Below are 26,273 nucleotides of genomic sequence, written 5' to 3'. Positions count from 1 at the left end.
CCATATACATTAGATTAAATAATGAGGACACTCAGTCCTCATTTATTGTCATTTAGAAATGCATGCATTAAAAAATGATACAATGTTCCTCCAGAATGATATCACAACAAAAACAGGACAAACCAAGACTAAATCTAACAAAACCACATAATTATAACATATAGTTACAACAGTGCAAAACAATACCATAATTTGATAAAGAGTAGACCATGGGCAAGGTAAAAAAAAAGTCTCAAAGTCCCGATAGACTCATCATCTCACGCAGGCGGCAGAAGGGAGAAACTCTCCCTGCCATAAACCTCCAAGCGCCGACAACTTGCCGATGCAGCACCATTGGAAGCACCCGACCGCAGCGGACTCTGAGTCCGTCCGAAAACTTTGAGCCTCCGACCAGCCCCTCCGACACAGCCTCTCTGAGCACCATCCTCTGCTGAGCGCTTCATTCCCGCCCCGGTCACCAAGCAACAAGCAAAGCCGAGGACTCGGGGCCTTCTCCTCCGGAGATTCTGGACCACACAGTAGCAGCAGCAGCGAAGCAGGCATTTCAGAAGTTTCTCCAGATGTTCCTCCGTGCGCTCACATCTGTCTCCATCAAATCAGGATTGTGCACGGCACCCTACCTGACAAATAACAGACATCACCACCAGAGTGGCTGTTGCGAGCTGCATTGTGTTGCCTTCTTCTCCTCCCAAACATGTCCCTTATATTACATATTTCTCTAAAATCACCCCTCAGTCTCCAACGTTCCAAGAAATAAAGTGCTAGCCTGTGCAATCTCTTCCAATAACTCAGTAGATTTGAGTCCTGGTGAAGGCATTCTAAATCTTCTTTGTATAGTTTTCAGCTTAGTGACATTCATTTGACAGGATGACTAAAGCCATACACAATTCTCCAAGTGTGGCCTCCCCAACATCCACTCGGGCAGTAATGGAGAACAAAGAAATAGCAAACAAATTGAATCCTGAAGGAATTCAGCAGGGCTGGTTGAGCTCAAAGAAGATATTGCGTTTGTTGCTTGAGATTTCCAGCATCAACAGAATCTCTTGTGTTGTGGATGAACTGAATAATTAATTTGTGTCAGTCTTCACTTTGGAAGACACCAGTAGCATGCCAGAACTTCAAGAGAGTGTCAGGGGGCAGAAGTGAGTGTAGTCACTATTTTTGAGGAAAAGGTACTTGGAAGCTGAAAGGTGTGAGGGTAGTTAAATTACCTGGACCAGATGGACTTAACCCTAAGGTTCTGAAAGAGATGGCCAAAAAGACTGTGGAGTCATTAAAGACATCCGTTAGTCTTGTGAGACCATGGATCTGCGCCTGGAAAGTCTTCACTCTCCAGGGCACAGGCCTGGGCAAAGTTGTATGGAAGACCAGCAGTTGCCCATGCTGCAAGTCTCCCCTCTCCACGACACCAATGCTGTTCAAGGGAAGGGCATTAGGACCCATACAGTTTGGCACCAGTGTCATCGCAGAGCACTGTGTGATTAAGTTCCTTGCTCAAGGACACAACATGTTCCCTCGGCTGGGGCTCGAACTGACGACCTTCAGGTAGCTAGTCCAATGCCTTAACCACTTGGCCGCGTGCCCACGTGGAGGCATTCGTAATGATCATTTAAAAATCACTAGATTCTGTAAGGGCTCCAGAAGACTGGAAAATCTCAACTGTCACTCCTTTCTTTAAGAAGGGAAGGAGGTAAAAGACAGGAAATTATAGGCCAATTAGCCTGATCTCAGTGGTTGACAAGATGCTGGAGTCAATTATTAAGGATAAGCTTTCAGGGTTCTTAGAGGCATGTGTTAAAATAGGCCAGTCAGCATGGTTTCCTTAAGTGGAAACCTTGCTTTATAAATCCACTAAAATTATTTGTGGAAGTAATAGGCTTTATAGACAAAGAGAGAGTCCATGTTTTTCTCACTCGGATTTTTGGAAGGCCTTTGACAAGGTGCTGCAAATGAGGCTGCTAAACAAGATAAGAGCATGTGGTATTACAGGACATATAGTAACATGGACAGAAGGGGACCGTTTCTGGCTGGCTTCCAGTGGCTAGTAGCTTTCTGGAAGGGTCAGGGTTGGGTTCACTACATGTTAATGTCATGTTAGTGATCTGCATGACAGAATTGATAGTTTTGTGGCAAAGCTTACAGATGATACAAAGATAGGTGGAGTGGCAAGTATCGTGAGGAAGCTACTTGCCACTTCTACAGAAGGACTTGTTCAGATTAGGAGAATGACAAAACGTGGCAGACAGAATACAGTATAGGGAAGTGTATGGTTATGCAGTTTGGTAAAAGGAATAAAGGTGTAGATTATTTTCTAAATGGTGTGCAAGTTCAGAAATCAGAGATGTAGAGTGACTTGGGAGTCCATGTACAGGGTTGTCTAATGGTTAACTTGCAGGCTGAGCCAGTAGCAAGGAAGGCAAATGTAATGTAAACATTACTTTTGAGATGACTAGAATATAAAAGCAAGGATATAATTCTGAGGCCTTATAAGACAATGGTCAGACCACACCTAGTATTAGCAGGGTTAGGCCCCATAAGTAAGAAACAATGTGCTGGCATTGGAGAGTGTCCGGTGGGGGCTCAGGAGAATAATCCGAGGAATAAAAGGGTTGTGCTGTTGGATCCTGGAATTTCTCACTTGCAGACCCCTGTCAGTTCAGATTTGCAAAAACATCAGCATAGGAGCACCACAGGGCTGTGTGCTTAGCCCCCTGCTCCATTCACTCTGCACCTATGACTGTGTGGCTAAGTACAGCTCCAACACCAGATACAAGTTCGCTGATGACACCACTGTTGTGGGCCGTATCAAAGGTGGTGATGTATCAGCGTTCATGAGGAAGAGTGAAAATACGGCTGAGTGGTGTCATAACAACCTCTCACTCAGTGTCAGCAAGACTAAGGAACTATTGTAGACTTCAGGAGAGGGAAACCAGAGGTCCATGAGCCAGTCCTCATCAGAGTGTCAGAGGTGGAGAGGGTCAGTAACTTTAAATTCCTGGGTGTTATTATCTCAGAGGACCTTTCACGGACCATCATATAAATTGCGAAGAAAGCACAACAGCGCCTCTACTTCCTCAGGAGTCTGTGGAGATTCAGCATGTCATCAAAAACCTTGGCAAACTTCTATATATATGTGTTGGAAAGTGTATTGACTAGCTGTATTTTGGTCTAGTACGGGAACACCAATGCCTTTCAACAGAAAATCCTACAAAATCGTGCAGATCATGTCTAACAAGCCTGATAGAGTTCTTTGAGGAGGTGACCAGGCATAGAGATGAGGGTAGTGCAGTGGATGTGATCTATATGGATTTTAGTAAGGCATTTGACAAGGTTCCACACAGTAGGCTTATTCAGAAAGTCAGAAGGCATGGGATCCAGGGAAGTTAGGCCAGGTGGAATCAGAATTGGCTTGCCTGCAGAAAGCAGAGGGTCGTGGTGGAGGGAGTACATTCAGATTGGAGGGTTGTGACTAGTGGTGTCCCACAAGGATCTGTTCTGGGACCTCTACTTTTCGTGATTTTTATTAATGACCTGGATGTGGGGGTAGTTGGCAAGTTTGCAGACGACACAAAGGTTGGTGGTGTCGTAGATAGTGTAGAGGATTGTCGAAGATTGCAGGGAGACATTGATAGGATGCAGACGTGGGCTGAGAAGTGGCAGATGGAGTTCAACCCACAGAAGTGTGAGGTGGTACACTTTGGAAGGACAAACTCCAAGGCAGAGTACAAAGTAAATGGCAGGATACTTGGTAGTGTGGAGGAGCAGAGAGATCTGGGGTTACATGTCACAGATCCTTGAAAGTTGTCTCACAGGTAGATAGGGTAGTTAAGAAAGCTTATGGGGTATTAGCTTTCATAAGTCGAGGGATAGAGTTTAAGAGTCGCGAGAATAGAGAAGCATACGTAAGGCTCTTTTTTATTGACTACAGCTCTGCCTTTAATACCATCATTCCAAATAAACTGATTCCTAAGCTCCGGAACCTGGGCCTTAGCACTCAGATCGGCAGCTGGATCTTCAACTTCCTCACAGACAGGACCCAGGCTGTAAAAATAGGGGACATGCTCTCCTCTACAATCTCTCTGAGCACCGGTGCCCCACAAGGCTGTGTACTCAGCCCCCTGCTGTAGTCACTGTACACCCATGATTGTGTAGCCAAGTTTCCATCAAACTCAATATATAAGTTTGCTGATGACACAACAATTGTAGGCCGTATCTCGGGTAATGATGAGTTTGAGTACAGAGAGGAAATTAAGAACCTGGTGGCATGGTGTGAAGACAATAACCTATCCCTCAATGTCAGCAAGACGGGGGAATTGTTTGTTGACTTCAGAAGGAGTAGCGGACCACACGACCCAATTTACATTGGTGGTGCGCAAGTGGAACAGGTCAAAAGCTTTAAGTTCCTTGGTGTCAATATCACAAATGACCTGACTTGGTCCAACCAAGCAGAGTTCACTGCCAAGAAGGCCCACCAGCACCTTTACTTCCTGAGAAAACTAAAGAAATTTGGCCTGTCCCCTAAAACCCTCACTAATTTTTATAGATGCACAGTAGAAAGCATTCTTCTAGGGTCATCACAACCAGGTATGGAAGTTGTCCTGTCCAAGACCGAAAGAAGCTGCAGAAGATCGTGAACACAGCGCAGCACTTCACACAAACCAATCTTCCGTCCGTGGACTCACTTTACACCACACGCTATCGGAGCAGTGCTGCCAGGATAATCAAGGACACGACCCACCCAGCCAACAAACTTTTTGTCCCTCTTCCCTCCAGGAGAAGGTTCAGGAGCTTGAAGACTCATACAGCCAGATTTGAGAACAGCTTCTTTCCAACTGTGATAAGACTGCTGAACAGATCCTGACCCGGAGCTGGGCCGTACCCTCCAAATATCCAGACCTGCTTCTCGGTTTTTTTGCACTACCTTACTTCCCATTTTTCTATTTTCTATTTATGATTTATAATTTAAATTTTTAATATTTACTAATTTTAACTATTTTTAATATTTATAATATTTAATATTTGTAATCCAGGGAGTGTGAAGCACAGAATCAAATATCGCTGTGATGATTGTACGTTCTAGTACCAATTGTTTGGCGACAATAAACTATAAAGTATAAAGTATAATGATGCAGCTCTATAAAACTCTGGTTTGGCCACACTTGGAGTACTGTGTCCAGTTCTGGTCGGTTCACTATAGGAAGCATTGGAAAGGGTACAGAGGAGATTTACCAGGATGCTGCCTGGTTTAAAGAGTATAGATTATGATCAGAGATTAAGGGAGCTAGGGCTTTACTCTTTGGAGAGAAGGAGGATGAGAGGAGACATTAGGAGAGTATTCATTATGCTGTTTCCTCCAGTTCCATACACACTTTCCCACTGTCACACTTGATAGGTCCTATTCTTTCATGTCCTATCCTCTTGCTCTTGCTCTTCACACACTTGTTATTTCTTGCTATTTGCTTATATTTGCACTTGCAGTTTGTTGTCTTCTGTGCTCTTGCTCTTTCATTGATCCTATTTACAATTACTGTTGTATAGATTTGCTGAGTATGCCTGCAGGAAAAAGAATCTCAGGGTTCTATGTGGTGACGTGTATGTACTCTGATAATAAATTTTACTTTGTGCTTTAAATAAGGCACATCTCATGGCTCTGGGTCTGTACTTGCTGGAGTTTAGAATGAGGAAGGATCATACCAAACTTAACATAGAAGATGTTACTATGTAGAGGATGTTTCCAGTAGTGGGAGTGTCCAAGACCAGAGGGCACAGCCTCAAAATACAAGGACCTCTCTACAGAACAGGGCTAAGTAGGAATTTCTTAGCCAGATGGTGGTGAATCTATAGAATTCATTGCCACATTTGGCTGTACAGGCTAAGCCATTGGGTATATTTAAAGTGGAGGTTGATAGTAAGGGCATCAAAGGTTATGGAGCAAAAGCATGAGAATGGGGTTGAGAGAGAAAATAAGTCAGCCATGATCAAATGGTGAAGCAGACTTGACGACCCAAAAGGCCTAATTCTGCTCCTGTGTCTTATTGTCACAGCTCTTGTGCTCAGTACCCTGACTGATGAAGGCCAGCATGCCAAAAGCCTTTTTATTACCCTGGCTACTTTCAGTAAATGTGTTCCTGGACTCTCAGGTCCCTCTCTTCACCAGCAGATCCCAGCACCCTACTGATCAGCTCAGTGCATCACAGACGCCAGCCTCCCCTCCACTGACTCTCTCTGCCCTCCTTGCTGCCTCGCTAAGGCAGTCAACATAATCAAAGACCCCTCCACCCTCCCATCAGACTGAAGATATAAAGGGCTGAGGGCGAGTGCCAGCAGGCTCAAAAACACTATTGAACGGTTTCCTGGTATGATTAGATGGAAACTTGACTCAGAACCTTGCACCTTGCTGTTCACCTGCTCTGCATTTACAGTTTGTTCTGCAATCCGTTACCATTTTACCTTGTACTCCCTCAATACAGTGATCTGTATGGATGGTATGCAAGACAAGCTTTTCTCTGTATCTTGGTATGTGACAATAATAAACCAACTTACTGTGAAAGTCCTGCCCTGATCCACTGTCCAGTAGGCAGTTGAACTAAAGCTGGAAATGCTGGATAAATCAGCATTTGTGGAGAGAAAAGGTGGCAGCATTCCAGGCTGCTCATAAAAGACTTATTTTATTTCTAACTTTTCCCAGTTCTGATAGAAGGCAATCAGTCTGAAATTTCAACCCTGATTCTCTCTTACTCCTTCTGCAGGTGTACCTGGCCTGCTGAGCTCCCAGCACTTGCCTTTGCTTTAGATTTCCATAAGGAAGTCAGAGCAGGGGGCATGGTGGAGGGACTGGGGGATGCAGGGCCTCAAGAGTTGGAGGAAGGGTAAGGAAGTGGAACAGGTTTGGCAGTAGAGGCAAGGGAGTTCGGAGAAGGGGTCTCAATGGGAGGGGCACAATAGAGCAGGGCAGAAGACATAGATCCCTTGTCTTTGACAAGGTCCCTCGTGGCAGGCTGGATCACACAGGATCGATCCTGGGCCCACATACAGATGCAGTTACAAAGAAGGCCTGACAGTGATTATATTAGGAGTTTGAGGAGATTTGGTATGACACCAAAGACACTCACAAATTTCTATAGATGTACCATGGAGAGCATTCTGACTGACTGCTTCGCCAACCGGTGGTGGTGGGGGTGGTGGGACAGAATTGGAAAAAGCCGCAGAAAGCTGTAAACTCAGTTCCATTGTGGGCACTGGCTTCCCCAGCATCCAGGGTATCTTCAAAAACCATGCCTGAAAAAGGCAACATCCATCCTTAAGGACCCCTTACCCAGGCCATGCTGTCTTCTCATTGCTACCATTGGGAAGGAGCCTGAAGACACACACTCTAAGTTTCAGGAACAGCTTCTTCCCATCTGCCATCAGAGTTCTCAATGGATATTGAACCCATGAACACTTCCTCACTGTTTTTTGACGACTTATTCAATTTATGTACAATTTTTACTTCTGACTGTAATTCACAGTTTTTATTATTATATACCACTGCTGCAAAACAGCAGATTTCATGACATCGGCCAGTGATATTAAACATGATTCTGATATGTGGAATTAATTGCCACAGAGGGCTGTGGAAGCCAAGTCACTGGGTATACCAAGGGCAGAGGTATTTTGGTTCTTGGCTGATAAAGGGCTTAAGGGTTCGAAAAGAATGCAAGAGAATGGGGTTGAAAAGAGAAATAAAATATCAGCCATGATTGATTGTGGTGTGGATTTGATGGGCTGAATGGCCTGATTTGCTTCTATGTCTTATGGTCACTTCAGAATAATGTTTGTTGTTTAGTTCAGACGTATACAGCATTATGGTGCAAAATACAATTGGCAGTGGTAAAGTGTGTACAATGTATGTACTGTGTATTGAAACGGGGAATATTGTGAAGCTATAAAGCAGTGTTAGGTTAATCAGCCACTGCAGTGTTTAAAGCACATAGGCCACCACACAGTGCACGTAATCGGTGTTATGTTATAAAGCACATGTGCTGGGTCAGTTTTTCTCGTGTTTCCCTTTGCTGAAACATCAGTGAGCATGCAGCAAGATTTCCAAACAGCACATCACTGCTGCTGAGGTTCTGGTAGCCGTACCCTTCACATTGTAAGGTGGCACACTTAAAGCTACAGCTTCTCACTTGTATCAACTAATTTTCTAATTTTTAAAGTCGCACTTATTATTAGTAAAGCAGATTTGTAAGTGAAAGGAGGATTCTGGAAATAACTAAAATTGTGAGGCACGGCTGGTAGAGGGCAGAGCGGAAATAGTGACAGAGGCTGGGAGTTGATGTGTGGAGGTGTCAAAGGGCTGAAGACAATGGAATTTGGAGGGAGATGGTGAAGGTGGAGCATAAAATCAACTGAGAGAGGAGGTAATGGCAGAGTTTTAATTATCTCTCTTCTACTAGTCCCTATCCCCTATCCCCATTCCCTTTGATTGGTCAGACTGCTTCACCCTCATTCGCTGCTTTGTGCAATTTGGCTGCAAGTTCCTCCAGTTTCTCTCTAAATTCCAGGTTCAGGTACAGTCCTTTGGGAACGTCCGCCATCCCGAAGAGCAGGCCGTAGAGGCAGCCAGCGATTGAGCCCGTGGCTCCACCCAGACCTGTTGGCATGAAGTAACGAGTTGGTTAGGTTTTTGGCTCTTGACCTGCTGGGTGGGCATTGTGCATACAACTCGCAGTTAATGCGTGCCTTCTGCAGAGGACAGGCTGTTTTGGGATAGGGCGGGGTTGGGAAGAGCCGATAATGTGAATTGTCCTTACTGTGACACCGGTCATTGAACCTATTCTGATTCCAGGAGCTCAAGACGATCAGTCCCACTCTGTACTCCACTTTAGCCCTCCACAATAATCTCACATATTCCCCTCAACCTCCCCTTGGTTCTCCCACCACCCAGTTACACACGGGAAATCTACAGCGGCCAATTAACTTCCAATTTCTCTTAGTTCGAGGACATCGGGGTGAATCCCACACGGTCACAAGGAGAACATGCAGACTCCACGCAGACAGCATCCAAGGCCAGGACTGAACCCAGGTCCCTAAAGTTTGTGAGACATTCGTCCTACCATGGCATGCATATTGACAATTGAGCAAAAAAACAACAGAACAAAGAACAAAGAATAGTACAGCACTGGACAGGCCATTCAGCCCGCAATATTGTGCCAATTTATGCTGAATGTCCTTCCCATGTACATCACTCGTATCCATCCATTCACCTAACATTCATGTGTCTAGGCTTCTTAAACTGCACCTCAACAGCGTCAATAGTTCTAACGATCCCAAGCAGATTCAGAACTCAGACTCCACTGCCATCAATGCAGGTTCCAACGACCTTGGACACCTTCCAAGTGCTGATTGTGCAACCTCCAACTCAGACTCCAGCCTTGACCAAGACCTGTCCTAAACTCCACCAAACTGCCTGCTTGCACTAGTAATCGTGAGAAACCATCCCAGGCACTTCCCACTCATTAGACATAAAAGTAAACTGCTACTCACATCTCCTTTAAAATCTCCCCTCCCAATCTTAAAAACATGTTGCCTAATGTTTGATGTTTCTACCCTTGGGACAATACTATGATTGTCTACTTTGTGACTATATGCCTTTCATAACTTTAAGTACCTCCATCAGATCTCCCCTCAACTTCCAGTGTTCCAAAGAGAGCAGTACAACTTTGTCCAAGCTTTCTTCATAGCCCATACCCTCTAATCAAGACAGTATCCTGGTAAACGTCTTCTGTACCCTTTCCAGAGGTCCTGTGTCCTTCCTGTAATGGGATGCATAAAGTTTTATATCACTAAACATGACTTCTTTATTCTTACACTCAGCACTCACTAGTGAAGGCAGCTTGCCATATGTCTCCTTTACCACTTTATCAGTGAACTATGGGCCTGGACCCCAGATCCCTCTGTATCTCAATGCTATTAAGAGGTCTACCATTAATTGTATACTTTCTCCCTTTATTTGCCCTCCCAAAGTTCTATAACTCATGCTTCCCAGGTTAAACTCCATCTGCCACTTCTCTGCCCAAATATATCTGTATTCTTTGATAGTTCTTTACACTGTCAACCACTGCCCCAATTGCTAAATTGCAAATTTGCTAATCCCGGATTTTACACTTTTACACAAATCATTGGTATATATCCCTAACAACAGAGGTTCCAGCACTGATCCTTGGAGAACACCACAAGTTAGAATAACAGTATTTCCACCCCTACTCTCTGCCTTCTCTAGGCAAAGCAGTTCTGAAACTAAACTTGCAATTCATCCTGGATCCCATACATCTTTATTTTCTGAATCAACATATCATGCAGATCTTATCAAATGCTTTAGTAAAGTCCATGAAGACAATGTGACTTGCCCTCATCAGGCCCCTTTGTCAGCTGCTCAAAGAACTTGATTAAATTTGTAAAGCATGTCCTGTCCTGCACAGAGCTATGCTAACAACCCTAAGTAGGCCATGTCGTTCCAGTGTATATATATCCTATCTATCACTATCCTCTACAATAACTTCCTTCTATGTGAATAACCGGATTATCCCTACTCCCTTCCTTGAACAAAGGAACAATATTGGCTATTTCCCAGTCCTTCAACACCTTGCCTGTTGCTAATGAGGACACAAAGATCTTTGTCAAAGTGCCAGCAACCTCCTCACTTGCTTCTTTTGATATTCTGGGACATATGCCATCAGGCCCTGGGGTGTATCCAACTTTAATGCTGTACAGACTCCTCGTACAGGGTTTCAACCCGAATCATTGATAATTTCCTTCCCAACACAAGATTTCACCCTGAAGACTGATAATTGCCTTCCTCCCACAGACCTTGTCCTGCAGATTGCCGCTCCAAATTCCAGAATCTGTAGTCGTTTGTGTCTCTGAACATCTTGCAGACACCTGAGGCTCAGGTGTGCTCATGCTGCAGCGGGTGGTCCTGCTGCCTCTTGGCTCCAGACACCCAGGTTTGAACATTACCTCCAGTGTGAGTACTTTCTGCGTGTAGTTTGCATGTGTTTTTTGTGACAGCGTGGGTTTCCCCATGGTGCTCTAGTTTCCTTCTACATCCCAGGGGTGGGCTGGTTAATTACCCACTGTAAATTACCACCGATATGCAGGGGGGTGGTAGAATTTGGGGGCAGGGGGAGGAGAATGTGGAGAAATACGATATGTTATTGATGGTCCTGTTTCGTGATGGATGACTGTATGGCTCTATAACATACAAAAGAGGCTGAAAAAGAAACAACCATTACATTACCACAGCCACTAAAGTCACGAGCCCATGGTGTTACAGGAAAGATTTTAGCATGGATAAGGCACTGACTGATTGGCAGGAGGCAAAGAGTGGGAATAAAGAGAGCCTTTTCTGGAAGGCTCTAGTGTGACTAGTGGTGTTCCACAGGGGTCTGTGTTGGGACCGATTCTTTTTACGTTATATGTCAATGATTTGGATGACAGAATTGATAGCTTTGTTGTAAAGTTTGCAGACTATATGAAGATAGGTGGAGGGGCAGGTAGTTTTGAGGAAGTAGAGAGGCTACAGAACGACTTAGGCAAAGAAGTGGCAGATAGAATACAGTGTTGGGAGGTGTATGGTCCTGCACTTTGGCAGAAGAAATAAAAGGGTCAAATATTTTCTAAATGGAGAGAAAATACAAAAATCTGAGGTGTATATTTTCTAAATGGAGAAAAAATTTAAAAATCTGAGCTGCAAAAGGATTTGGGAGTCTTTGTGCAGGATTCCCTAGAGGTTAATTTGCAGGTTGAGTCTGTGGTGAGGAAGGCAAATGTGATGTTAGCATTCATTTCAAGAGAACTGGAATATAAAAGCAAGGAAGCAATGTTGAGGCTTTATAAAGAACTGATGAGGCCTCACTTAGAGCACTGTGAGCAGTTTTGGGCCCATATCTAAGAAAGGATGTGCTCAAACTGGAGAGGGTTCGAAGGAGTTTCATGAAAATGATTCCAGCATTGAATGGCTTGTCATATGAAGGGCTTCTGATGACTCTGGATCTATTTTCACTGGAATTCAGAAGAATGAGGGCTGACCTCATTGAACCCTATCAAATAGTGAAAGGCTTTGATGGAGTGGATGCGGACAGGATGCTTCCTATGGTGGGAGAGTCTAAGACCAGAGGACACAGCCTCAGAAGAGAGGGATGTCCTTTTAGTTTTTTTTCATCATCAAACAAACATTTCCATAAGATGTATTTCAGATACTGTACATATATATCATATAGTCATATTCGTCACAAATCTCCACACAATATTTATCTGAGGTATACACTTATAGAAAGGAGAGGAAAGAAAGAACAATCAAAAGAAGAAAGGGAGGGGAACGTCGACTCAGACCATGGGAGGTCTGCGTCGGGCATTTTCATGCCTTACAAGGCTCAGATTGGAAGTCTGTGTGGGGCGCCATTCCTCGCACAGACACTAGAGCAATGTGTGATTAAGTGCCTTGCTTAAGGGCACAAACATGCTGCCACAGCTGAGGCTCGAACTAGCGACCTTGAGGTAACTAGACGAATGCCTTAACCAGTAGGCCACGTGCTCAACAGAAGAAAACTATGTACAAAGTAGGGAATGATCTTTTTTTTAAAACAGTATGTCCTTTTAGAACGGAGATAAGGAGGAATTTCTTTATCCTGAGGGTGGTGAATCTGAGGAATTCTTTGCCACAGGCAGCTGTGGAAGCCAAGTCTTTATATATGTTTAAGGCCAAGGTTGATAGGTTCTTGATTGGTCAGGGCATGAAGGGATATGGGGAGAAGGCAGGAGACTGGGGCTGAGAGGAAAAAATGATGAAAGGGTGGAGCAGATTTGATGGGCGAAAGGGCCTAATTCTGTTCCTATACAGTGCCTATAAAAAGCATTCACTGCCCCCCCTCAATGTTTTCATGATTTATTCTTTTACAACATTAAATCACAGTGGATTTAATTTCTTTTGTTGAAAGTGAAAACAGATCTCTACAAAGTGATCTAAATGAATTACAAATATAAAACATAAAATTATTGATTGCATAAGTATTCAGCCCCTTTAATATGACACACAAAATCATCACTGGTGCAGCCAATTGGTTTTAGAACTCACAAAATTAGTTAAATAGATCTGCTGTTTAGACAATTTAAATGTAGGCCTAGATCAGAGGCGAGAGCTGGTTTTGCTCGTTCTCCGCAATATTCACTACTCTCTTCAGGGTACCAGAGCCTTTCATTACAGTGGTGGGGCATGGAAAGCACTGCCAGCGATGCTGGTAGAGACGGATACGATAGGGTCTTTGTAAGAGACTCTTAGATAGGTACATGGAGCTTAGAAAAATAGAGGGCTATGCGGTAGGGAAATTCTAGGCAGTTTCTAGAGCAGGTTACACGATTGGCACAACATTGTGGGCCGAACAGCCTGTAATGTGCTGTAGGTTTCTATGTTCTATGTTCTTACCTCCATGGAACATGGCATGGTTACATAGTTCTGTCCAGTTGTTGTCAACGGAGAGGAGGGCATCATAGGCGATCATTGGCGCATCATGACCTCTTCGTCCACCTACACCCTCAGAGCTCCATTCCCTGTAGACCTTTGACGAGTTAATTTGAGAACATGTGAGTCATTCATATTTTATACAATTTATTATTGTCCATCCCCTCCAAGTACATCTGTCTGACCTAATTTTCACACAATCACACACAATTAAACCAATCCTGACCTACTAAAGATGGAGAAACTTGTGCAAAGCAGAACCAAATCTAGACTCAGTAAGTCAGAGAGTCTCCTGGCCTAGAAACAGACTCTTTGACCCGACTGGGCCATTCAAACAAGGATACCCATGCAAGATAGACCCATAACCTTCCAAACCTTGCCAATCCATGTACTTGTCCAAGTGTCTTATAAATGTTCTTAATGATCTTGCCTTTACCACTTCTGCAGGCACAGGCCTTTTTTTCTGCTAATGGCCGGTACCCTTAAGCAAAGGGTCCATGGACACCAAGAACCTCTCCTCTAGCACTTCATCCCACATACAGACTGCTCTGTGTAAAAAAACATGGTTATCTTAAGTTCCTATTAATTTTCTCCCTCTTGGCTTAAACTCATGCCCTCTCGTTCTTGATTTCTCAACCCCGGGGGCAAGGTGCATTGACTCTACCTTCACGGTTTTATATCCTTCAGACTCTTGTGCTCCAATAAACAGATCTCCGAGCTTGCCCAACCCTCTCTGGAACTCAGGCCCTACAGTCCTGGCAACATACTCACAAATCTTTTCTGCACTCTTTCTCTTTCCAATTCAATAGCATCTTTCTGATCAAAACAAAGATCCCAAACCAATTCGCTCAGTTTTCAAATAAATCCGGAGTACTGATCTCAAACTAGTCCAAAGCAGTTCCCAAACTATTCAGAGATTCAAGTACTTTTATTAATGAAGAATGTATAAATTATACAACCTTGAGGTTTGCTTGCTCGCAGTAGCCACAAAGCGAGAAACCCGAAAGAACCCGATTAAAAAAAAACAATAAAAGACTTACACACGATGTGCAAGAGAAAGGGGGAAAAAAATCACAAATCATGCAAACAACAACATTCTGAGCCAAATTGAGTCCTCAGAGCAGCCCAGAGTAGGCCTAAAGCCTTACTTATCAGTTCATCACACTTGCGGGGACAGAGCACAACAACTGGGACGGTCTTCATAGACTCAGCGCCATGGAGATGACCATCCTGGAGAGCAAGCAATGTCGGCTCTCACCTCAGATCCCAACACCTTGTCTTTTCAGTCTATCTGGGCCAGCATTTAAATTAACAAAGTAATGGACTGTACCTTGCATTGTACCTGGAAACCACTGCAATGAAAGGCTCTGGTGGCCTGGAGAGAGCAGTGAACATTGCAGAGAGTGAGCAAAATCAGCTCTCGCCTCCAATATAAGCCCCCATTTAAATGGTCTGAACAGCAGATCATACCTCGCACAAGTACCCAACTACCGCAACTTGCTAGTAAATACTGCAACTTACTAGACCAGCGACATGCTCCAGGCCCAGATTTCATCACCCAGCACGAAGCCGCTCTCAAGCTCTTCAGAACAGCTTTGTGCAGACAGTGATCCAACCTCACTCCCAGGCCAGCTGTATGGGCATCAGAAGTCCTCTTGGAATCGTTTACTCCATCTACCTCGACTCTGCAACACATCAGCCCGGCTCGTCCTCTGAACTTGCTTCACCATTGCTCGCCCTTCACTGTTTGTGGCGATAATTTAACACAATTTACCTCAGAAAAGATGTTTTTAGTGATTTCTTTGTTAAATTCCTTGCTATTTGAACTACTAGAGAGCTGTTGCACATGTTCAGTAGCACCATTTTAACTGGAAGAACCACTCCAGACAAAAAAATTCTCCAAAACATCTAGCCACCCTAGAGTAAAGGTACTGTAGCAATCCAGGGCATTGCTATAATCACCAAGTGTCCTAGAGTTCATGTCCTAACTGATTTCACTCACAGAGTATCCAAATTATCCCAGAGCACCGTTGTTGTGGCTATCCATCAAGATCGAGGATGATGGTCTTCGTTCTGAAGAAGTGGCCCACAGAGCGAAGACGCCTGCGTGTGTGTTTGTTTAATGTGTGCTTGATGTTGCACTCCAAGAAGCAAACAATACTTCACAAATCAACCAACTGATTCCAATGGAATGGAAACCACGACGATTGGAGCTGATGGATTTGTTGCAGCCTTCATCCACCTTCACAGCCGTTGAGTTCGAAGTAACTTCATCCGACTGTTTCACCATTGAGGTCTTGGTTGGATTGTTCTTTGTCAGGGACCTCACCCTCGACCTTACCACCATGACTGACCCTACCAGGAGCATCGCTCCAGAGGGTATCGCTCTTGGGATCACAGGACCACACAAGCTTCTCCACCACGACAAGGTGATAATCCACAGAGAATCCCAGAACACCAGTACAGAGAGAAGACACAGGAAATGGATGCCTATTTTCACATGGCCAAGATTTCAATTGTTTAGAAGTTTAGAACAGTACAGCACAGGACCACAATGCTGTGCTGAACCACCTAAAAAGCAAATCAAAAATACCCAAACACTAACCCCTCTGACCTACACAATGTCCATATCCCTCCATCTTCCTTGTGTTCATGCAACAACACGATTATCAGACCAATCCTCCAACTAAACTCAGTCTTGGGCTGGTAAGTGGAAAATCACACTCTCACCTTTGGGAATTTCTCATGGACACCCCTCTCCCCAAGGTTCCGTGACATTACTAAGGACCAGTTCCCCAACTAATATTCCAGCAGTCACTATGGATCAGACACTCAGCTGGAACCAGCCTAGTAAATACCATGACTTACAACAGCAGGTCAGGGGCTAGTTCTCTTGCACTGAAGAACTCTCCTTCTGGGTCCATGAAACTGTTCCATTGTCTACCAGGCAGGAGTGTGATGGGATGCTTTGCACTCGCCTGGGTGAATACGTCTCCAATAACATTATTTTCAGGTGTGTGACCAGACGCTTTCTCCACCATAGTTGCAGTGCATTCGAACCCTGAAACACATCAATCATTCCACAGCTGGTCACAAACCAGCCAACCTCAAACTAGCCAACTAATGCTGAACAACTAAAGTAGATGTGTCTTCTGAGTTTGTTGTTCTTTCATTCTTTCTTCTCCCCCTTCCATCGGGTAGAGGATACAAAGTCTTGAAAACACATCAGCAGCTCTGTTTCACTGTTAAAAGACACTTGAACTGACCTCATACATTAAAGGTGAAATTTTGACCTCACAGTCTACCCAGTCATGGTCCTTGCACCTAATTAGTCTAACTGCACAGCACTTCCTCATTAACTGTAAATTTGCAGATGATTGGCTTTATTTCCAATGGTAATGAGACAGCCTACAGAGGAGAGGTTAACACCCTGACACAGTGGTGCAAAGGAAACAACCTCTCCCTCAACGTCCAAAAAAAGAAAAAAGATAATCGTGGATTACAGGAGCAACGGGGACAGGCTCAGCCTGATCAACATCAAATGGGCAGTTGAGCGGGCAAGTAGTTTTAAGTTTCTCTGTGTACACATCATCAAAGATCTCACCTGGACTGTACACACCGGCTGTGTGGCAAAAAAAAAGGTGCAAGTGTCTCTTCCACTTCAGGCGACTGGGCCCCCAAATCCTCAAGACCTTTACAGAGGCACCATTGAGAGCATCCTGACTGGTTAAGTCACCGTGTGGTATGGGAACTGCACCGATCTTGATTACTGGGTGCTGCAGAGAGTGGTACGGAAAGCCCAGCGCATCCGTGGATGTGAACTTCCCTCTAACGAGGCCATTTACAGCAGCAGGTGCAGAAAGAAGGCCTGGAAGATCATCCGGGACACCCGTCACCCCAACCATAAACTGCTTCCATCTGGCAAACAGTACCGCAGCATTAAAGCCAGTGTTTCTTTCTACAAACCAATAGACTTATAAATTCACATACCTGTACAATGCGATGGAGTCATAACACAAAGAGTTTCACTCCCTCACGTTGTGGGACGATACAAGATTTAAATAAATTCAAACTATATTCTGTATTCTGTTTTTGTTTTCCATTTTTAATTACATCATTGTCCTTGTTAGAGGATGAAGAACTTTGAAAAACCAACAGAAGGAAACTAAAAAGACCAATGAGTGGGGAGTGGGGGGAAGCTAGCCAATAATATCAAAGAGGATACCAACATCTTTTTCAGATATAAAAAGTAAAAGAGAGGCGAGAGTAGATATCTGACCACTGGAAAGTGATGCTGGAGAGATAGCAATGGGGGATAAGGAAATGGCGGGCAAATTGAACAAGTATTTTATATCAGGCTTCCCTGTGGAAAACACTAGCAGTATGCTGGAAATTTGAGAGTGTTGGGGCAGAAGTGAGCACAGTGGCTATTACTAGGGAGAAGGTAGCTGGGGAACTGAAATGTCTGAAGGTAGATAAGTCACTTGAACCAGATGGACTGCACCCCAGGAATCTGAAAGAGTTAGCTGAAGAGACTGTGAAAGCACTAGTAATGATCTTTCAAGAATCAATGGTTCCAGGTGATTGGAGAATTGCAAATGCCACCATTCTTCAAGAAGGGAGAAAGGCCAGTTAATCTGACCTCAGTGGTTGGGAAGATGCAAACAACAGGAATTCTGCAGATGCTGGAAATTCAAGCAACACACATCAAAGTTGCTGGTGAACACAGCAGGCCAGGCAGCATCTCTAGGAAGAGGTACTGACGAAGGGTCTTAGCCCGAAACGTCGACTGTACCTCTTCCTAGAGATGCTGCCTGGCCTGCTGCGTTCACCAGCAACTTTGATGTGTGTTGGTTGGGAAGATGTTGGAGTTGATTGTTAAAGATGTGGTTTTGGGGTACTTGGAGGCGCATGATAAAATATACCAAAGTCAGCAGGTTTCCTCGAGGAAAAATCTTGCTTGACATATCCGTTGGAGTTCTTTGAAGAAAAAATAAGCAGGATAGGCACAGAAGAATCAATGGATGTTGTGTACTTGGATTTTCAGAAGGCCTTTTCACAAGGTGCAGCACATGAGGCTGCTTAACCAGTTAAGGGCCCATGTTATTATAGGAAAGATACTAACATGGATGGAGCATTGGCTGGTTGTCAGGAAGCAAAGAGTGGGAATAAAAGGAGCCTTTTCAGTCGGCTGCTGGTGACTAGTGATGTTCTGTGGGGGTCGGAGTTGAGACTGCTTCATTTTAAGTTGTATGTTAATGATTTGGATGATGGAATTGATGGCTCTGTGACCAGTTTGCAGATGATATGAAGATAGGTGGAGGGACAGGTAGTGTTGAGGAATCAAGAGGCTGCAAAGGACTTAAACAGATTAGGAGAATGGGTAAAGAAGTGGCAGCTGCAATTCAGTGCCATGGAATATATGGTCCTGCACTTTGGTAGAAGGAATTAAAACATAAACTATTTTCACAATGGGGAGAAAATTCCAAAAACCTGAGGTGCAAGGGGACTTGGGAATCCTCAGGTAGGATTTCCTAAAGGTTAAGTTACAGATTAAGTCTGTGCTGAAGAAGGCAAATGCAATGTTAGCATTCACTTCGTGAGGAATAGAATATAAAAACAAGGATGTAATGTTGAGACCTTATAAGGCATTGGTGGGGCCACACTTGGAGCAGTTTTGGGCCCCTTATTTAAGAAAGGATGTGCTGACATTGGAGAGGGTTCAGAGGAGGTTCACAAGAATGATTCCAGGAATGAAATCCTACAAGGAGCAATTGATGGCTCTGAGCCTTTATTCAAATTTAAATGAATGAAGGGTGATCTCATTGAAACCTGTAGAATGTTGAAAGGCCTTGATAGACTGGATGTGGAGAGGATGTTTCCTCAGTTGGAGTAGTCTAGGACCGGAGGACACAGCCTCAGAAAAGAGGACGTCCATTTAGAACAGAGGTGAGCAGAAATTTCTTTAGCCAGAAGGTGATAAATCTGTCAAATTCATTGCCTCAGGTGGTTCTGGAAGCCAGGTCATTGGGCATATTTAAGGTGGAGGTTGATAGGCTCCTGATTTAGTCAGGACTTGAAAGGTTATGGAGAGAAGACAGGAGATTGGGGTTGAGAGTGAAATGGATCAGCCATGAAGAAGAGGAAAAGAGCTTACGAAAAGTTCAAAAAACTAGGTAATGATAGAGATCTAGAAGATTATAAGGCTAGCAGGAAGGAGTTTAAGAATGAAATTAGGAGAGACAGAAGGGGCCATGAGGAGGCTTTGGCAGACAGGATTAAGGAAAACCCCAAGGCATTCTACAAGTATGTGAAGAGCAAAAGGATTAGAATCGAGAGAATAGGACTACTCAAGTGTGACAGTGGAAAAGTGTATATGGAACCGGAGGAAATAGCAGAGGTACTTAATGAATACTTTGCTTCAGTATTCACTACGGAAAAAGATCTTGATGATTGTAGGGATGACTTGCAGTGGACTGAAAAGCTTGAGCATGTAGTTATTAAGGAAGAGGATGTGCTAGAGCTTTTGGAAAGCATCAGGTTGGATAAGTCACCGGAATGAGATGTACCCCAGGCTACTGTGGGAGGTGAAGGAGGAGATCTTTGTATCATCAATGAGGATGGGAGAGGTTCCAGAGGGTTTGAGGGTTGCGGATGTTGTTCCCTTATTCAAGAAAGGGTGCAGAGGTAGCCCAGGAAATTATAGTCTTACTTCAGTGGTTGGTAAGTTGATGGAGAAAATCCTGAGAGGCAGGATTTATGAACATTTGTGTTAAGGATCCGGTCAAAGGGCCTCTGCTGGTAGCTCTGGATCACGACAGTCTTTAATTTCTGTTTTCTTTCACCTGGCCACGTGGGTTCTGGCCCAGCCCCTTTCCTTTTATGGACTTCCTCCAATTACCCACTTAGCTCCTCATTTGCACCCACCTGTGTCTAATTTTCACTCATTACCCTGTCCATTTAAACCCTGCCTCAACTAGCATCCTCTGCCACGCTAATCTTCTCTGTATCGTTCCAATTTTAGTATATGTGCTGCCGAAGTGATTACGGGGATACCAATGAGTATAAATATGGAGGAGATAAAGAGGAATATCAAAGGAGGGAAAGTAATGAATGTTCAAAGACTGAAAACAATGAAGGAGGGAGTGAAAAAGGAAAGTGAATTTGTGTTGATTGAATTTGAAGAAGAAAGAGTGCCAAGGAAGGTGTTCCTGGGTTTCATGAGTTACCCAGTAAGGGTGTATGTGCCAAAGCCATTGAGGTGCTATAATTGTCAAAGGTTTGGACACATAGCTAAAAACTGTAAAAGGCAGAGGAGATGTGCTAGATGTGGGGGTGATCATGAATATGGAAAGTGCAGAACAGGAGTGCAACCAAAATGCTGCAATTGTGGAGGAGCTCATAATGTTGCATATAGTGGGTGTGAGGTTATGAGATGGGAGACTAAAATTCAAGAAATAAGAGTGAAAAGAAAGATCACTTATGCAGAAGCTGTAAGAATGTCAAGAGAACAGAATAATGTTCTTAATGAACAGGGAGCAATAGGGATACGAGAGATGCAACAAAGAACAAATGACAGGATTTATGTAGACAAAAAGGCTCTAGTAACATTCATTGCAGTAGTGATTAATAGTACGGCTGAGGTAAAGTCAAAAAGTGACAAAATTCAGCTGGTGGTAAAAGCAGCAGTAAACCATTTGGGGTTAGCAGGACTGACATGGGAGGAAGTGGGTGAGAACCTCAGTAATCAGTCAAGCCAGGAAGCGTCATGTGTTGGTTAATACTAATTATGGTGATTCTTTTACAATGGAATGCAAGGAGCTTACTGGCCAATAGCCAGGAATTCAAGCACTTTATTAAAGAAATGGTTGTAAAACCGGATGTAGTGTGTATTCAGGAAACTTGGTTGAAACCAACTTTAGATTTTGTGGTATATGGGTATACAATGATAAGGAAAGATAGAAATCTAGGGGGAGGAGGGGGTTGTGCTATGTTAATCAAGCAAGGGAAACCATATAGGGTACTGGAAAAAGGAGATGATCAGGAATACATAGTGGTGGAAGTGTGGGAGAGAGGGGAGGGAGTGGTTATAATTAACTACTACAATCCATGTAAAAGGTTGGATTTGGACAGCCTATTAAAGATACAAGGACAAAACAGACACAAAGTAGTGTGGTGCGCAGATTTCAATGCTCATAGCACAATATGGGGGGATCAGATTACAGATCCAAATGGAAAGGTAATTGAAGATTTGATGGAAGAAAGGGATTTGGTGTGTATGAATGATGGTAGCGGCACAAGGATAGATATAACAACAGGAACTGAGTCAGTGTTAGATATTACGTTAGTGTCTAATACCTTGGCTGGTGTTAGTAACTGGGGAGTTTGGACTGCTTCAACAGTAGGCAGTGATCACTACCCAGTTTTGTGTTCAGTGGGTGAAAGAGCTGAAGTAAGACCAGGTGGCAGAACCCCAAAGTGGGTGTTTGAAAAAGCTGATTGGGGTAAGTTCCAGAAGGTGAGTGAAGAAGGGTTGACAAAGATTGATATTTCTGGAAATGTAGATGAATTAAACAGTCAGGTGACTTCAGCAATTATCATGGCAGCAGAAGGATCTATACCTAGGAGTGAAAATAGGATGAATAGAAAACTGGTACCATGGTGGACAGAGGACTGTTGTCAGGCTGTAAAAAACAGAAATGGAGCATTCAGGCTAGTTAAAAGAACCCATAATATGCAGCATTTGGTTCAATATAAGAAAGCACAGGCAGTGGTGAGAAGAACTATACGTCAAGCTAAAAGGGCAAGTTGGAGGAGTTTTTGCGACAAGGTAGGAAGAACAACACCTGTGGGAGAGGTATGGGGAATGATTAAGAGGATGGGAGGAGATAGAAGGGAATGGGAATATCCAGTAATGATATCTGAGGAGGAAACTGCAGTCTCCAGTAGGGATAAGGCTGAGGTCATGGCCAAGTCATTTGTACTGATACACAGTTCAGAAAATTTGTCTGAAGAAGGGAGAAGAAGAAGGCAAAGAATAATGAGCCAACACCCAGGTGTGTTAAACAGGAGGGAAGGAACAGATGATATAATTGACGATCCATTTACATTAGCAGAAATGGTGAGAGCAATAAAGAGATCGAGACCAACCTCCCCAGGGAAAGATCTGATATGCTCCGTGATGCTAAAAAATCTAGGAGAAGGAACGCACTTGAAGTTGCTGCATTTTTATAACAGAGTGTGGGAGGAGGGAAGATTACCAAGTGCATGGAAAGAAGCAGTAGTAATTCCAATAAGGAAGCCTGGCAAGGATCTGTCAAAACCCACTAGCTACAGACCAATTGCATTAACATCAAGTATATGTAAGATAATGGAAAGGATGATAACAGAAAGGTTATCATATGAGCTTGAGAAAAGAGGAATGCTGGCAAGTTATCAGAGTGGTTTTAGAAAGGGAAGGAATTCCATGGACTCAGTGATTATGTTAGAGACTGAAATAAGGAAGGCCCAGACAAATAGAGAGTCAGTAGTGGCAGTGTTCTTTGACATTGAAAAAGCCTATGATATGATGTGGAAGGAAGGATTATTAATTAAACTGCACAAGATGGGGGTTGGTGGGAGAGTTTTTAATTGGATTAAAGATTTGTTGTTTGGTAGAAAAATTCAAGTTCGGATTGGATCAGAATTATCAAAACAGTACATAGTGGAAAATGGCACACCTCAAGGTAGTGTGATTAGCCCATTACTTTTCATGATTATGTTCAATGATGTCTTCACAAAGGTACCAGTGGATATAGGTAGGTCACTGTTTGCGGATGATGGGGCCTTGTGGAAAAGAGGCAGGAACATGGACCATATAATCAGGAAACTACAAGAAGCAATTGATGAAGTGGTGGAGTGGGGTTATGATTGGGGATGTAGATTTTCAGTAGACAAAACTCAATCTGTATTTTTTACCAGGAAAAGGGTTGAGGTAGGGAAGAAGTTAAGGATGTATGGGGTTGAATTAGAAAGGGTTGCATCATTTAAATTTCTGGGAGTTATATTTGATTCACGATTAACATGGGCAGACCATATCAGGAAAGTTGAGGAGAAATGTAAAAAAGTAATAAATGTGATGAGATGTTTGACTGGTAGGGAATGGGGAGCAAGTTGTTCAGCTTTGAAGAGAATGTATGTGGCTTTAGTGAGATCTGTGTTGGACTATGGAAATACAGTATATGGATCAGCAGCTAGGTCTCTTATAAGGAAACTGGATGTGATTCAGGCTCAGGCCTTGAGAGTGTGCAGTGGGGCTTTTAAAACGTCACCAGTGTCAGCCCTACAGGTAGAAATGGGAATAATGCCTTTGGAACTAAGAAGGATGCAACTGATGGCAAACTACTGGGCTAACTTGCAGGGGCACAATGATTCTCACCCTACTAAAGGAGTGTTGCAGGAGTGCTGGGAAAATGGGAGGTTTCAGAGGGATCCCTTTAGTCGGGTAGGGAATGATATCGCAAAAGAATGTGGAATATTTGATCTGAGGGTAAGTCCTTCAGTAGTTTATCCAGTAGTAGCTCCATGGAAGCTTGTATGGCCTGACATAGACTGGCATTTGTTAGAGGTAAAAAGGAAAGAAAGATATAAAACAGATTTGGTAAATGCATTTAACTGTCATGTGATGGAAAAGTATAGTGATTATACTCACATTTATACGGATGGTGCGAAGGAACCTGCAACAGGAGTGACAGGGTTTGGGGTGGTCATACCAGCAAAAGAAATTGGAATCAGCAGAAGAACATCTAATAAGTTAGGAGTGCTTACAGTGGAGATGCTGGCAGTGTTGGTTGCGTTGCAATGGGTGCAGAAAGCCAGACAAGTCAAAGCATTGATATGTTCAGATTCATCCTCAGTTCTAGCAAGTTTAAGGTCTTTTCACACAAACAGTCGGCAAGATGTACTTTATGAAGTCCTTCAGTTAGTTACAAGAATTGCAAATCAGGGAGGTCAGGTAAAATTTCTATGGGTTCCAGCACATGTAGGGGTGAAGGGGAATGAGAGGGTGGATGAGTTGGCAAAGAGGGCGTTAAAGAAAGAAAATGTGGAAATGCACATTAGTATCAGTAAAGCAGAGGTTAAGTGTGTAATCTGGGAAAAAGTCAACCGAATGTGGCAACAAAGATGGGACAGGGAGGGGAAAGGGAGGCATTTATATCAAATACAAAAGAATGTTGCAGTTACTAGGGTAGGTAATGGAAACAGGAGAGAGGAAATTGTGTGGACTAGGTTAAGGCTGGGGCATTGTGCATTAAACAAAACATTGAAAGTGATAGGGAAACACCAGACAGGATTGTGTGAGGAATGTCAGGAAGAGGAGTCAGTAGAACATGTAGTTTTGTGTTGCAGGAAGTATGGGATACAGAGAGAGATGATGAGAAATAAATTAAGGGAGTTGGGGATGCAGGAATTCACATTAAAAGGGTTGCTGGGCATGAGTGAGAGAGCACAAGTCCGGGTATTTTTAGTGTTTTTAAGGGGTACAGGGGTTTTTTATAGAATATGACGAATAAACAGGAATAGGGATACTAGGATGGTCAAAGATGGGAGGGTGAAGTGTAGGTTTGTGTGTGTGTGTGTGTGTGTGTGATTGGGTGAAGGGATTTAGAATGTATGTCTAGTGCACATTCCAGAGCAGAGGGTGGTGGTAATGCACCATTAAGCTGGATGCCAACCGCCGTAAAACAAGATACAGACAGACAGCATCCTCTGCCAGTTTGTCCCAGTTCTGACCTGTGTTGTTCCAGCCTGTCATTGCAACTTCTGCCAACTGATTTTGCCTGATTCTGTGTTTTGGACTTTGTCTGCTCTTGGACCTGAATTTTTGCCTGTGTGCTCTGGATTGTCTGCCCTCGCCTGACTGCCTTTCCTGGTAAGACCTCTGCCTGCCATTTTGGATTCGTGCCTGCCTTCTGTTTTTGGAAAAACTGTTGCCTCTGTTCTCCCTAATAATCCTGGTAAAATAGTATTCATTGGTCTGCGCTTCAGTCCCACTGAAACCCGACAGAACCTGACAATTTGAGAGGCATAATATGATTAGGAATAGTCAGCATAGCTTTGTCAAAGGCAGGTTGTGACAGACTAGCCTGATTGAATTTTTTGCAGATGTGACTAAACACATTGATGAAGGAAGAACAGTAGATGTAGTGTATATGGATTTCAGCAAGGCATTTGATAAGGTACCCCATGCAAGGCTTATTGAGAAAGTAAGGAGGCATGGGATCCAAGGGGACATTGCTTTGTGGATTCAGAAATTACTTGCCCACAGAAGGCAAAGAGTGGTTGTAGATGGGTCACAATTCTGCATGGAGGTCGGTGACCAGCAGTATGTCTCAGGAATCTGTTCTGGGACCCCTTCTCTTCATGATTTTTATAAATGACCTGGATGAGGAAGTGGAGGGATGGGTTAGTAAATTTGCTGATGACACAAAGGTTGGGGGTGTTGTGGACAATGTGGAGGGCTGTCAGAGATTACAGTGGGACATTGATAGGATGAAAACTGGGCTGAGAAGTGGCAGATGGAGTTCAACCCAGATAAGTGTGAGGTAGTTCATTTTGGTAGGTTAAATATGATAGCAGAATATAGTATTAATGGTAAGACTCTTGTCAGTGTGGAGGATCAGAGGGATCTTGGGGTCCGAGTCCATAGGACACTCAAAGCTGCTACACAGGTTGACTCTGTGGTTAAGAAGGCATACAGTGCATTGGCCTTCATCAACCATGGGATTGAGTT

At 43.6% G+C, this 26,273-nt stretch overlaps 1 protein-coding gene across 4 annotated transcripts in view; it reads right to left on the bottom strand.

The window, feature by feature from the left end:
* Window positions 1-43: 43 nt before the first annotated feature.
* adprhl1 (ADP-ribosylhydrolase like 1) overlaps window positions 44-26,273 on the bottom strand; it is a 66,923-nt gene continuing 40,693 nt past the window's right edge. Inside the window, exons 6-8 of one of the 4 annotated variants that reach the window (XR_011886376.1) lie at window positions 13,466-13,598; window positions 9,653-9,797; window positions 8,549-8,635 (exon numbers count right to left, since the gene is read on the bottom strand). Coding sequence is in view for 3 of the 4 variants with exons in the window: in XM_072260899.1 (XP_072117000.1) it covers window positions 8,472-8,635; window positions 13,466-13,598 (297 nt within the window). In the remaining variant the exon portion in view is untranslated. Of the gene's footprint in view, window positions 8,636-9,652; window positions 9,798-13,465; window positions 13,599-26,273 lie in introns of all 4 variants that reach the window. The other 3 variants (XM_072260899.1, XM_072260898.1, XM_072260900.1) reach the window with 3 other exon arrangements.

This window comes from Mobula birostris, chromosome 6 (genome assembly GCF_030028105.1).
Source record: "Mobula birostris isolate sMobBir1 chromosome 6, sMobBir1.hap1, whole genome shotgun sequence".
In the NCBI taxonomy this organism is placed as follows: domain Eukaryota; kingdom Metazoa; phylum Chordata; class Chondrichthyes; order Myliobatiformes; family Myliobatidae; genus Mobula; species Mobula birostris.
Note: the sequence above shows the minus strand (reverse complement) of the source record. Positions and strands in the feature narration are given on the sequence as shown.